Source organism: Cryptomeria japonica, chromosome 11 (genome assembly GCF_030272615.1).
Source record: "Cryptomeria japonica chromosome 11, Sugi_1.0, whole genome shotgun sequence".
NCBI classification, from domain to species: Eukaryota; Viridiplantae; Streptophyta; class Pinopsida; order Cupressales; family Cupressaceae; genus Cryptomeria; species Cryptomeria japonica.
The window spans coordinates 57,875,650-57,889,678 of NC_081415.1; the positions used below are offsets into that span (position 1 = coordinate 57,875,650).

General features: G+C 35.1%; 1 protein-coding gene and 1 non-coding gene across 4 annotated transcripts in view; both read left to right on the forward strand.

The window, feature by feature from the left end:
* Window positions 1-14,029, forward strand: part of LOC131051361 (protein MICRORCHIDIA 2) — a 219,274-nt gene that overhangs the window by 31,982 nt on the left and 173,263 nt on the right. For all 3 annotated transcript variants that reach the window (XM_057985847.2, XM_057985846.2, XM_057985845.2), the window contains exon 3: window positions 4,786-4,860. In XM_057985847.2, coding sequence (XP_057841830.1) covers window positions 4,786-4,860 — 75 coding nt within the window. The remainder of the gene's footprint in view (window positions 1-4,785; window positions 4,861-14,029) is intronic.
* On the forward strand, window positions 1,411-1,482 carry TRNAT-AGU (transfer RNA threonine (anticodon AGU)). The gene has a single exon. It is a non-coding gene; the product is annotated as a tRNA-Thr (tRNA).

Here is a 14,029-nt window from a genome sequence, read left to right on the forward strand (position 1 = left end):
AGGGCCGATTAGATTAAGATATCAACGGTCACCTTTACATAACACCATTAATTTAAAGAAGGCTGACTAAAATTATTAATTGGGCCACCCAGAACTCCTAAACAAATAGCAGTTTATATTTGAAAAGGCAAAGGACAGGTGTTAAAGGGACACTTCTTGCAAAAGGGTTGTGACTTTAGAAAGGACATAACTCTCCACCTCTAGTTGAGAGATATAAATACAACACATTCGCCACTCCATGAAAGGCATCCAGATCAGAATAAACATATCAAGCAATAAATACAAACAATAATCAGGCATATATCGATCAGATCAAGGCTTACTATATAGAGCAGATAATAGCACTATTATTCATCTTTGTGGTATGCATGAGATGCATTCTTAGTGTATGCATTTTGAAGATATCATCTAACATGTAATTTCTTATGTGTTTGGCATAGGTAATAATGTGAAATGCATATCCTATAACGTGAAATGCATATCCTATATATGAAATGCATATCCTAAAACATTAATCTATTCATAACCCGACAAGCAATCATGTAGAGAAGAGAAGGAAATGTAAGGGATGAGAGTAGACACAAGATCACCATCTAAGTAGACCACCCCATGCTGGATGTCCAATGTGCCAACCACTTGGGGCCAAGAGGGTGAGTGTCCACTCTTGGGCTTAGATAGGAGGATTTCCGGGCACCCTATTGCGATTTCCTCTCCAATCTCTATGATGGTTGATAGTTGTAGAAAACAACCATCCCATTATGGAGTGAAGGATGAAATACATGATAAGGAGGTAGCAACATTGAGTCACCCATCAAGTATGCCAACCCGTAGGTGGGGCCAAGAGGCTAGATTTTGTAGAAAGGACAAGCTCTCGACGCCTTATATGATTTCTCGAGGGATTCCATAATGTGGATTGGTTGTTAGGGAAGTTCCTTTAATTGAATCCCACACGCACATCATGTAATGTGCAATGGTGTTGTAGGGATTAGGATTCCCTTATAAAATTATTGATTATGTGTTTTCCAATCTTTCATGAATATGAGACAATCATCATCAATTACATTAGAAATGATGACTAACTTGGTTGCAGGATCTAAATTAAGATCTAAAGTTGGTAATTTTGTGTTCCTTAAATATACTTCATTCCTTATTTACTTATGTTGGTGTTGGAAATAAGCCACACTTGGACTGACGATAGACTGGTCCAAGAGGGGTCAGTAGCTCAGTGGTAGAGCACTCCAGCAATGTATGGAAGGTCCTAGGTTCGAGTCCTAGCCGGTCCATGTCTCAACATTGTATCAGAGCCAGGTCCAGGCTGGGAGCCCCAAGCACACGAGAGGTGTGGCTTAAGGGGGGGTGTTGGTGTGGGAAATAAGCCACACTCGGACCGACGATGGACTGGTCCAAGAGGGGCCAGTAGCTCAGTGGTAGAGCACTCCAGCAGTGTATGGAATGTCCTAGGTTCGAGTCCTAGCTGGTCCATGTCTCAACAACTTATTATGGTGATTCTAGGGCAAAATTCTAATCCCAAAAAGGGGACATTACAATTGGTATTAGAGCATCATTCTTGCCAGCCTGAAGGACAAAAGATACTTGATGCAACTTAGCCAAAGAGCTCAAAGGGCCTTGGAATGAGAGAACGACACAACTTCTTCTCCAAGCCATCCAAAATCTGAACAACAACAATGCCCGACCCAACCAAACCAATGGGAGGGATGCCAACTCTAATCATTCAAGGGTATCAACCCCTAGGCCAACAAGACCTCCCTTCATACCTAGGGGAGAACACATAGTAGAGGAAGAAGCGAATAATCCACCTATTAATGATGTTGATGAAATTGTTGAAGCATACCCAAGACTAGGTCTTGAAGTTAGGAGAAATGTCTCCTTTAGAGATTATTGTGAATGAAACGCCCCTAGTAGGGAAAGAGGACAACCCAACAAGGATTTGAAACAAAGGGTATGTAAAATAACCCTTCCCAATTTTGATGGATTCATGGGTCCAAAAGATGGACACCTATCTTTTACTTAGTCCCATGATGGAGGAAGATGCCATAAAATTTCTCTACTCCACTAAGAGGGAACAACCCATGATTGGTGGCATCATGGCCTTATTACCCAAGGCCACCAACACATAACCACTTACGATGGATTTAATCAAAGGCTTATCACAAGATTTGATCAAAGACACCCCGAATGGTACTTTAAAGAGCTGACATAACTAAAACACTATGGAATTGTAGAAAATAATGCCTTTAAATTCTAAGAACTATCAGTCATGGTACCATAGGTTTCTCAAAGGAGGCTCACATACCTATTTAGAGAAGGGTTAAAAGAATCAATCATGGGCATGGTAAGTGTCCTCGATCCAACAACAGTTGAAGATGCAAATCCAAAAGGCAACCAAATTGGAAATTGCATCATCAAAGGACAAGCCCTACACTAAGAATTTTACATGAAACACACATACCAAATATACCTGTAATGAAAATTGGCATAAGGAGGATTTTCCCCTAGAAATGGCCTAAAAAAACTTCGAAAAGAAAAACCATGTTTCCATTGTAAAGGAAAATGGGAGCGTGGGCATGTTTGTAATAGAGAAGACCTTTAAAGGCAACAAGAAGATCTAAGAAAGAAGGATTTGTGCTTCAAGTGTAAGGAAAAATGGGGGCCAAGATGCATATGTGGAAAAGGAAGCTAAGTACGTAATATAGAGGCAATGTCTGACGAAGAAGCAAAAGGAAATCCAAGCAAGAAAGCAAGCTACAATGGAGAAGATCTTAAAAGCATTTAATCAAAAGAAGAAAGGACAATAAAAAAAATGGAGCTTTGTGGAGGAGCAAATCCAGTGGTTACGACACCCTTACATCCTCAAAATTACCCAACCAATCTCCACAATAAAAATTGTAATATGTGAACTTGAAATCTCTTCACAAGACCCCTAAGGTTTCCTTGTCAAGTAAAGGGAAAACCTCTTCATAGAACATTACATAGATGTATGCCATACTTATAATCCTCATCTCAACATGTGAAAAGCTTGCTTGAAAAATATCCCTAGGGCCAACCAACCAATTGACCTTGTTCCTTCTCTCAGAGGATGAGAGAAAACTTGTCTTAAATTTACCCACCTTACAAGTTTCCCACGATTGGTTATGTTGTTAAAAGTTATTTTGTGACTTGAGATAATAGCATAGTAGTACAGCGGAAGTTCAATTGACAGATAGATCTTCATAAAGATTGCAAAGTTCATTTCACATTGAGGATCGTCCTGAGCACTCTCTCCATGAAAATTGCTCGAGAACAAGCAATCTTGGGAAGGGCGGACCGTCATGATTCCCATTGTTAACATTTCTTTACAAATCAAAGCACAGCCTTAAATAGCCGCTTAACCCATGCATTAGCAAATAGGACTGAGCTAAAGCAAAGGAAAAAGGATAACAAAATAAAAATAAAATATAATTGCAAAGGAAATGGGCCGACCTGAAGTAAAGGGAACTGTATTTGGCCGACCAGAGATAAGAAAAAATAAAATAATAAATTTTGATTAAGGGCCGACTAGATTAAGATATCAACAGTCATTTATAGCACCATTAATTTAAAGAAGGCTGACTGGAATTATTAATTGGTCTGCCCAGAACTCCTAAACAAACAGCGGTTTATAATTAAAAAGGAAAAGGATAGGTGTTGAAGGGACGCTTCTTGCAAAAGGGTAGTGCAGGCCATGGATGTATTTGTGAACTCTCCACAGGTGGTGACAAAAAAAATTGAGGGTTGGAGGAAGAAAAATATGGTAGCAAAGTGAATCCACCATGTTCAATTCTCTGAGTTGTCGATTTTATTTTTTGAGCAAAAAATAATCAGTAGCATTAAGACAAATGAGTGCCAAATATATGATAAGCATATTAAAGTGAGTTGTCTAGTATTCAAAAATCTGAATTTCTGGAATCAAAACAAAATTATAGAAATGCATATAGCCTGATCATCAAATGCTAACACCAATTAATATATCCCAATGATCAAACACCAATTGATTTATCTCTTTTATTCTTATTGTTAAAAACTAAGGAAAATAGAACAGCAAAGTGCACAAAGTAAATATGATAGAGTAACTGATGCTCTTCAACATAGATTAAATAGATTTACAAGGATGGTGATGAGTGCTAGTTGAATAAGACCAAGCATTTGAAGACATCGCTGGTACTGTCTGTGCAAAATGCACCTCAGATAATATTACTCCAGTGAGCTAGGTTAAGTGTTGAATACATATATTTAAGATAATGTAGATAATAACATGAGAGGAGATGTATAAGAATGTTTCTTATTAGTTTATTGCTTTAGATTTGCCCTTATACTTTGTAGTTATTTGTTTATAGTGTTTGGTTTTCAGAATCTAGCATTCCTACTCTTAATTCTTTTCCGAGGCTACTGGTTGTACTTTTAAGTTGAATTGACATAGTTTGGTCATTTGTGGTCGTTAATAATATTTCTTTCTCTTTCAAAACCATACTTTGTTTATAGGATGGATAACATTTAAATTTTATATTTTCTCTAAGGTTTAATTAAATCAGGTTTATTATCTAATTCCTTTCATTCCTCATTGAGGTTGCAACAACAATATATATTCAAGTTCCTTTGTAGTTATTGTTTATTGTTATATTGGATGCTTGTATTTAATTTGATTTTTTGTGATTCCAATAGCACAATAATATCATGAGGTCTGTACTGTTGGTTCTTGATATTCACGGGCAGTTGTGTTCTGAATGAAGGGTGCTGTTTTTCTGTCAGGTTCTATGCACCATGTACGAGTCCATCCAAAATTCCTCCATTCTAATGCGACTTCTCACAAGTGGGCTTTTGGAGGTGTGTCTTTAGGTTTTTATTTGCTATGACTGATTCTTTTGTAATATATATGATTGTTCTGCGATAATATTTCTCTGGGATGGTGATATAGCAGGGTGTCATTTGTTTTCATGTTGGTTGGTTTCATAATTCACTGTTGACACATATCATAGTGTTTCCACATATTGAGTGTTTATTAAGATCACATTTATTTCATGCTGTGTTATTTACAGAATTCATGTTGTAGGGCAGTTTGTAAGGTAGCATTTAATTTCAATTTTTCTAGTAACCAAAGCTCTTAATATTTTCTTTCTATGATATTTTTACATATGATTACATTGCTTTCCTTTCCCCATTTGTATATGTATCTGCTTGTTGAAGTTTGGTCTTCTTTTGGTGTTTGTTTCACTGGACAATGTGGTTAAAGTTTGCTGGTTATGCTGAATAATCTTTGGTTGCAGTATTATTGTCCATGACTCCATTGCATACTGCTTTGTCAGCATTGATAGGGCCTGTGACGAGCTTTCTGTTTGTTGTTTGCCATCTAGAATTACTTACTACAATGGTAGACCGTAGAAGTGTCTTAACTCATAATTTAGAACACATCAATAAGGTCACAAAAAGTGTTTCCACATGTTGAGTGTTTATTAAGATCACATTTATTTCATGCTGTGTTATTTAGAGCATTCATGTTGTAGGGCAGTTTGTAGGATAGCATTTAATTGCTATTTTCTAGTAACCAAAGCTCTTAATATTTCTTTTCTATAATTTTTTTACAAATGTTTACATTGCTTTCCTTTCCCCATTTGTATATGTAACTGCTTGTTGAAGTTTGGTCTTCTTTTGGTGTTTTTCACTGGACAATGTGGTTAGAGTTTGCTGGTTATGCTTAATAATGTTTGGTTGCAGTATTATTGCCCATGACTCCATTGTATACTGCTTTGTCAGCATTGAATGGGACCTGTGACAAAGTGCTTTCCTTTTGTTGTTTACCATCTTGCATTATTTACTATAATGGTATAAGTGTCTGAACTCATAATTTAGAACACTTTAATAAGGTCAGAAATAGTTTAAAAAATACGTAGTATGGAAAAATGGTTGGAAGGAACTTGAAATAGAAATTCTAGTCAAGGAGTTTCCTTTGTGTGGAACCCCTTTTACTGATTGACATAGTTCTCTTCATCTTCTTAAAACTTCAAGCCTGTGTAGAAAATTGATGTTGTTTCATTAGATTTTCTTACAAAATTACTTTGTATTTTTGCTACTGCTACAAAAGTTTCCATTTAAGACTAAATGTGCCTGGTAATTATACCAACAGAATTTGGCTATGTCACTGCATTTAGCTCTTTTACTTTGTGTATTTGTTGGGTCCTAATCAGGTCCAGATATGAGGTTAGGATGAAAAAATGGTTGCAGTATTATTGTCCATGACTCCATTGTATACTGCTTTGTCAGCATTGAATAGGGCCTGTGACAAAGCGATTTCCTTTTGTTGTTTGCCATCTAGCATTATTTACTATTATGGTATAAGTGTTGGACAAATTGTCATTAATGTCAGAAGAATAAGATTGATGGTCATTATTATTGTCAAGATTGAATATTGTTTAAGGAGAATATAAGATTGATGCATGCTACGGTGGCTGACTTCCTTGCCGGCCCATATAATACACAGCAATTATAATGCCTTATTGATGTTAATAATTCAATGATGATGTTAATAAGACAGCGATGGTGTTTGATAAAACATTAATAAATAGTGATTTAGATTTTGGAGCAAGTTCAGAATTAATAAACATAGAATTTAATGAAGTTGATCTCCATCAAAGACATCTCTATAGATGATGAAGAATATAGGTGAGATCATATAGAAGTGATTTAAACTTATTCTGTCCGACCACTCTTGGCATCAAAGAAAGATAACCATATATATGATTAGCAATGATTGTTATTAATTAATACATGGCAGCGATCATAATATATGATAAGCAGCAATTATAATATAGTTAAAGGTGTCATTGCCTTTGTTGATAATGCAGTCATCACTATTGAAAGGAAGTAAAGCTCATAAGAGGCGGCCAAGTGTGTATTAGACAGTAGTTAATAAAGCAGCAATTAAGTTTAGAAGGTCGCACTTGATTAAGATTTGGGAATTGGTCTTTATAAGAGGACATATCCTTTTAGAAGGATATCTCTCCTCTAAAAGATGTGGCACTTGAAGCAATGATTTGTATATTAAATAATTAATATAAACAAGCATTATAAAGCAGCAATTATCATAAAAAGAAGAGGTGCGATCTGTTGGAAAGTTTTTGTTTTAATGAAAGGAGATATCCCTAAGGAAGTCATCCCTCTTGGAAAGGTATAAGATGAACATTGTATGAAAGTTGTATAGTGTAAGACAAATAAGTATATCAAATACACCAGCAAATGAAGAGCAAGTCTGAAGAAGTTTATTTGCAGATTGTATGAGGAGATTGTAATAAGTTTTATTGCAGATTTGTAATAAGTTTTATGGCAGATTTGTAATCAGCATTATAGCAGATTGGAAAGCAGAATTATAGCAGAATTATAGCAGAATTTCGAAGAGAGATTTATATTGAGGTTCGTGCCTCATATTAGTGAGGTTGGTGCCTCATATTATAGAGGTTGTTGCTTCTAGTAGGTTGTTGCCTACAAAGTTTGTAGAGACAAGTTTATATAAAGTAAATTTTTTTTTCTGTGGTTTTCTCCCGCAAGGGTTTCAATGTAAATTGTGTTCTCATTGTGTTTCTTATTATTAGATCTCACATATATTCTAATATCGATTAAGTTTGAAATGATTAAATAACTTCTAAAAAGTAAAAGATTGTTTCTATATTGATTCACCTCCCCTCTTGGTATAACCATGTGCTCATCAATTGGTATAAGAGCCAATTCGTTCAAATTAGTCTAAGAAATTGAAGGTAGATCTAAAGAGAACACATGGGCAAACAATAAGGATTCTCTTCCAATAAGGCTCCATTGTTTGATGGGACGAATTATGCATTTTTGAGCTTAAGGATGGAAACTTAGATACGTACCCTAGGAAATGACATTTAGCAATCTGTTGACAAAGGCTATACACCTCCTACAACTCCTATAGATCAAGCAAGAGAAAGGGCAAGTGAAAATAATGCTAAAGCTAAGACTGGAATCTTGTGTGGATTAACCGAATTAGAATTTGTGAAAGTAATGCTTTGCAAATCTGCTAAGGACATGTGGGATAAATTGAAAAATATTTATGGAGACAACAAATTAAAGAAATCAAAACTTCAAACACATCCATGACAATCTGAGGTCTAAAGATGATGGATGAAAAAAATATTGCTGCCTATTTGCTTGGAGTATATGAGATAGTCAATACCATGGAGGGTCTTGGTGAAGAAATAGAAGAATCAACAATAGTGAAAAAGTTTTCAGATCTCTTCCTTTAAGATTCAATTCTAAAGCTTTTGCTATAGAAGAGATGAAGGACTTGGATACATTAATCATGCATGAGCTACATGGAATCCTCACTGCATATGAGATGAGGACCGAAAAGGACAATACATCTGAAAATGAAGCAGCCTTTAAAGCCACAAAAAGGTCAAAAAATAAATAACCTATGCCAAATGAGAGTTTGAAGGAAGAAACAAACAAGGAGGAAGTTCATTTTGTACGAAAGTTAAAAAGCAGAAAGAACAAGGGAAAATTGCATTTTACATGTTTCAATTGTGGAAAAGTAGAACACTTTGTTAAGAAATGTCCATATTTAAAGGAAGTGATAGCAATGAAGAAGAGCTCTATACAAAGAGAGGAAACAAAAATAGTCACACGTACAATAAAAACAATAAGATATTCTATGATTACAAGAAGAGTCTCTATGCTTATAGAGATGATAGTTCATCAGATGGAAGTGATTGGAACAGCTTTAGACAAGAGATGCTTTTTATGGCATTGAAACAGAAGGCAATATCATTGGAAATAATGATAAAGAAAACAAGCGCTCATATGAGGAAGGGAAGACTAAATCTGATAGTGAAGATGATTAAGATAACTTTGAGAACGAACTTTATTGTGCTATAGAAGAAATTGAGAAACTTAGAAAGAAAAAATTCAAAGTATAAGCTACTATTTCAAAAAGAATGTAAATCAAAGGTCAAAATATTTGAAGAATCCAAAAAGGTAGTCATAGATTTGAAAGTTCAAATTGAGGAAGCCAAGCGAATTGAAGAAGAGATTAGATCTAAATTAAACATAAAGGAAGAAAATTGTGGAAGACTAGAATCTGAGATTATCTCTCTAAGAAGGAATTAGAAGAAACTACTACCAAACTAAACAGATGTCTCAAGTTTGAAAAGAGCATTGACATTTTGAATAATTTCATAAATGAACAAAGATCACCATCTATAAGAACTGATCTTGGTTATGAAGAGAGCAAAGAAAAGGCACAAATGGAATCAAAGTGAAATAAAGAAAAACCAAAGAGTTATATTGATGCACTTAAAAGTCCCATCAAAGGAGAATATAGCAATTGAGAAGAAAGTCATGTTGCATCAAAACCAAGCACACATCAAAAGGATAACAAGAACACGTTCAGTTTTTTCTTTCCATGAAGGCAGGCACATATGACTAAGTTCCATTATTCTTTCGTCGGTTATTGTTTCACATGCAATTATTTTGGTCATAAAGCAAGAAACTGTAGGACTCATGAGAAATTCTGGTTGGAACAAGAATAAGAATACCTTTGGGTTTGATAGAAGGAATCACAATTCTTTTGCTTCTTTAGGTAACAATATTGAATGCTATAAATTCAATAAATATGGGCACATAGCATGATTTTGTAGAACTATTCTTGTAGATCCTCCAAGACGAGACAAAAAGAAAGCATCTTTGTGGAACAAAAAGAGAAGAATTCAAAATTATAGAAAAAGAAGAAAGAAGATGGAAGAAAATTAAGATCCATGTTAATACAAACTGCTCTACATGCTCAAAATGATGGAGAACAATGGTATGTAGACAGTAGCTGTTCATGTCACATGACTTGTGACAAAAGTAAATTTCTCACATTTAGAAACATAGATGAAGGAACAATGAGTTTTGGAGACAATGCTACAGTCAATGTTGTTGGAAAAGGAACTATTAGTCTAGACAATGGAAGATCAAAGATAAAGAATGTTTTGTATGTTGAAGGATTAAAGCACAATCTTCTAAGTGTAAGAAAGTTATGTGATTAAGTTCACACTCTCTCATTTTACGCAAAATGATGTTAAATCATGGAGGAAGAAAGATTGATAGCAGAACCATATATGACAGCTAATAAGATGAAAGTTGGCTTTGGCATAGAGGGTTGGGACACATCAACTTTTACAATCTTGTCAAAATCAGTAGTACATAGGCAATAAGAGATATACCAAAAATCTCAAAACCCCCAAATACCATTTGCAATTTGTTATGTCCCCTTTTTTCCAAAAATAGAAACTTATTAAAAATAGTAAGTTCCCTTTATCTAGAATTAGTAAGTTGGGGCCATAGGACAGTTTGGCAAAATATATTAATTTAATAATTTTTTTGTTTTGATGCAAATCAATATTACTCAAACAAATAGATTTTAAATTAATGCTATCATTTGGTGGGCATGGGTTTTTAGAAGTTTCCTTGGCATCCTTGGGCAATTTTGGTAACTAGTGGCTTTAAAATGAAAGTCGCCAAAAATGCTAATTTCCATTTCATGCAAGTCTCATACATTTAAAATAGTATGATTTTGGCACCCAATTTTGAATTTGAATTTCATATATTAAGATATTTGGACATTTCGAGGGCATTCAAAATTTGGCTATTCAGTTTGAGCTTTGGCTTGCAATTCTTCAATGGCTGATAAACTAGTGGAGGAGATTGTAGAACAGGATGCTTGAAAGTTTCTAGGTGATCTAAGGAGGATTCTCAGAGGATTACTAGGTGTTCTAAGGTTGGGAGTCAAGGAATACCATAGTATAATCTCATTCAGAGATTGTCATTGTGCTTAAGGATTTAATAGTTTCAACAATTTTCAGAGTTTTGGCTTGCAGGTGTTTGTGGAGCAGGTTGTAGTGTTCTATCGAGTATTTTGTGTTGCAGAAGTTTATTGGTGTTTTGATCACGTTTTATTGCTGCTAATTTGTTGTATATTCCTTTATTTACGAATCAAAGTAATCTGGTGTACGTTTGGAAGGGTCTCATTGAGTCTTTTGTGTATTTTAGTGAAATCGGGTGTACTGAAATTGATAGATTGGCATGCAGATTTATGTTTGAGATAAACAAATATCAAATCTATGATTCATGGAAGCTTTATGCCATCCCAATATTTTTATTTTCTATTATTTAATTTCATGCAGAGTTGGTGAAGTTTTCTTGAAAGACATTGTAATCCTTTAGTAATTATTGGCACCATTTTGGCTCTCAGATTTGGGCATTTTGCTGCAGAAGTTATTGCAGGAGTTTTTTGCTGTATAAATCAGTTTATGACAGTAAAACGGAACTCTATTCTCGCTGCAAATCTGACTATCTAGTTCTGTAATAAGTTCTATGTGGTTGAATCACTTTCCAGTGGTGTTGTTTCAAGATATTTCCTTGATAGTTTGGTATAGTTTTCAGATTGTTGCAAGGTTTCATTTAAGGTTTTAAAAGAATATAAAATTTGATCTAAATCCATGTCCAAGGGACGTTACATAATCACTACCAACTTGGGAAGCAAACAAGGGTTAGCTTCAAATCAAAGGAGTATTCAGCATCCAAACCATTGGTGCTCATCCATACAAACCTCTGTGGACCAACCCGTACAAAGAGTATGCAAGGTGAAAGTTACTTTATTTTGTTAATTGTTGATTATTCTAGATTTACTTTGGTAAGCTTTTTAAAAGAAAAATCTGAAGCCCTTGAGAAGTTTAAGATCTTTAAGGCATTAGTTGAAAATGAAATTGAATTGAAAATTAAATGCGTAAGATCAGATTAAGGTGGCGAATTCACTTCAAATGAGTTTGAGGAATTCTGTGAAAAACATGGGATTAGGAGACACTTTTCGGATATTATATAATGAACTTTTGGATATTATATTACATTAAAAGCTGAATCTTAAAACATGGGATTAAATAATTGGTGTCATCAGTTCTCTCAAGTTCGTTTCATGGGATTAAAGCCTGGGAAACTATCATCTTCTGCAGTGAGACTATTCGTCCTAGGTGATCTTGGAGAGTCAGGCAGACTTCTCAGATGGAATCATTGGTTGTAGTTTTGCAGGAAAGAATAATGCCAAATATATTGAACAGGTTTTTGGAATAAAGGTATTTTCAGAAATGAAGAGGTAATTATGTTGTTTTAGAATAAAGTTTATTGGAGATTTATTGTTCTGTTTGAAAGTTGAACGCAAAATCATATGTTCAATAAATGAAAATAATATGGTTCGATCTATGGAGTCGGGGGTGTTTTAAGATTCAGCTTTTAATGTATCGGGAGATGATGTCATTTGGATGGAGGACAAACTATGACGGCTAATAAATATTTATTTTAATGGTGAGATTTTATTGAAGCGGCTATTGTGTTTTGGCATAAAGAAGGGTGCACTTCAATTATAATCACACATTATTTTTAAAACTATGGTTTGGGCAAAATATTAAATTATTGGGACGTTTCTATTGGCTCAAATCATGCTTGATATATTGGGTGAATGAAGAACCATTATGACATGGGTTTTCTAGCAAGTTTGTATTTCTTGTGTGTTGTTCTTGAGTCTTCATCTTCTTTGCAAGGTTGGATGGGAAAATAACTATATTCGATTGTGGAATAGCAAGCTTTCATGCATTCGATTAATACTTCTGATATTCAAAAGTCTCCTTATTGTTAGCGAACAGGTTGATATTCCAGTTGTTGCATTGGAGTAGAACATTCATTCACCTTCTGTGTAATTATCAACACATATGTTGTGACAGCTGGTCCATTTTTATTAGAGCGGAGATTATTCACGAAACTTGCCATCCAGTTAGGGTGTCAGACTACCTTCATCAGATATTGGGTCCATTCTAAGTAATCATTGCTGGAGATTATTGTTGGTTCATCACAAGAAATATTTCCTCTTTAGGTGCAGGCTACTCGCTTATACCTGTAGCATGAGCAGTGAAGGATTTTGGTACTAGTAAAAGCAGTTTAGACACAATTGTATGCATAAGAATGAAGACCTCTCCTGCATGCACTTGATTATCCTTTCAACGGTATCCTTGATGGCCGCTGATGCCTATGGAAGACTATTTTACAACTCCTATCTGATGCAATCTGGACGTATGTGTATAAGGGTCTCTACATTCCAATTTGAATCTAATACAAGGTCAGGAGAATTCATGTGCCTTGTATTTTGGAAATTGAAATACTATGCCAATGTTCTGATTTGATCTCACCTTCTTGAATTTGGTAAAAAGCATTCGTTGTTTGTGCCATTCTAAAAGCAAACTTATTATTATCTATTTTTGCAAAGCCTACAAACGACTTCTGTCTTTTCTCAGCAAGTTGTTTGACATTATGTTTGATAAGCAAACTTGGAAAGAAGAGCAAACAAAGCATTCCAACCTGTTTGATGAAAACATTATTAGTAAAACATTGGGAAGAAGTGCAATTGTAACCAGATTTAGCTAAGGGATCTTACATTGGTATCAGAGCTGGTTTAACTGCCAACTTGTGCCTTCATGAGTGAAAGGGAGAGAAGATACTACAACACGGAATTTAGAAAACAGTGGCAGCCTGCACAAGTTCCGAAAGGCGAGATGGCTTTTGGTATACTAGGTTTACATGATAGGACACATAATAGTGTAAACAACTCTAAACATTTGACAGAGAGTAGTAGGGAAGGCAACATGGGTGAAGGGAGCGCCAGAGATTAATGAGGGGAATGGTTCTTGAGTTTATTAGAGACATTGGTCAAAGGACAACTAGCTGTTGAGCAAAGGGCCCAACAACCAAATCAACGTCGGGGTTTGATAACATAAATGATGGTGTGCCAACTAGGAATGAATGTTGGTGCAAGCACTAATGGGGGTAGCAATGGTGATAATTCAGTCAATGCTCGAACTCCCAATCAACGTGCCAATGCATTTAGTTTTAGGTCAATGATGTCTGTGCTTGCCTACCTTGGAGAAATGGCCATCAAAGAAGCATTCGACATTCTAGA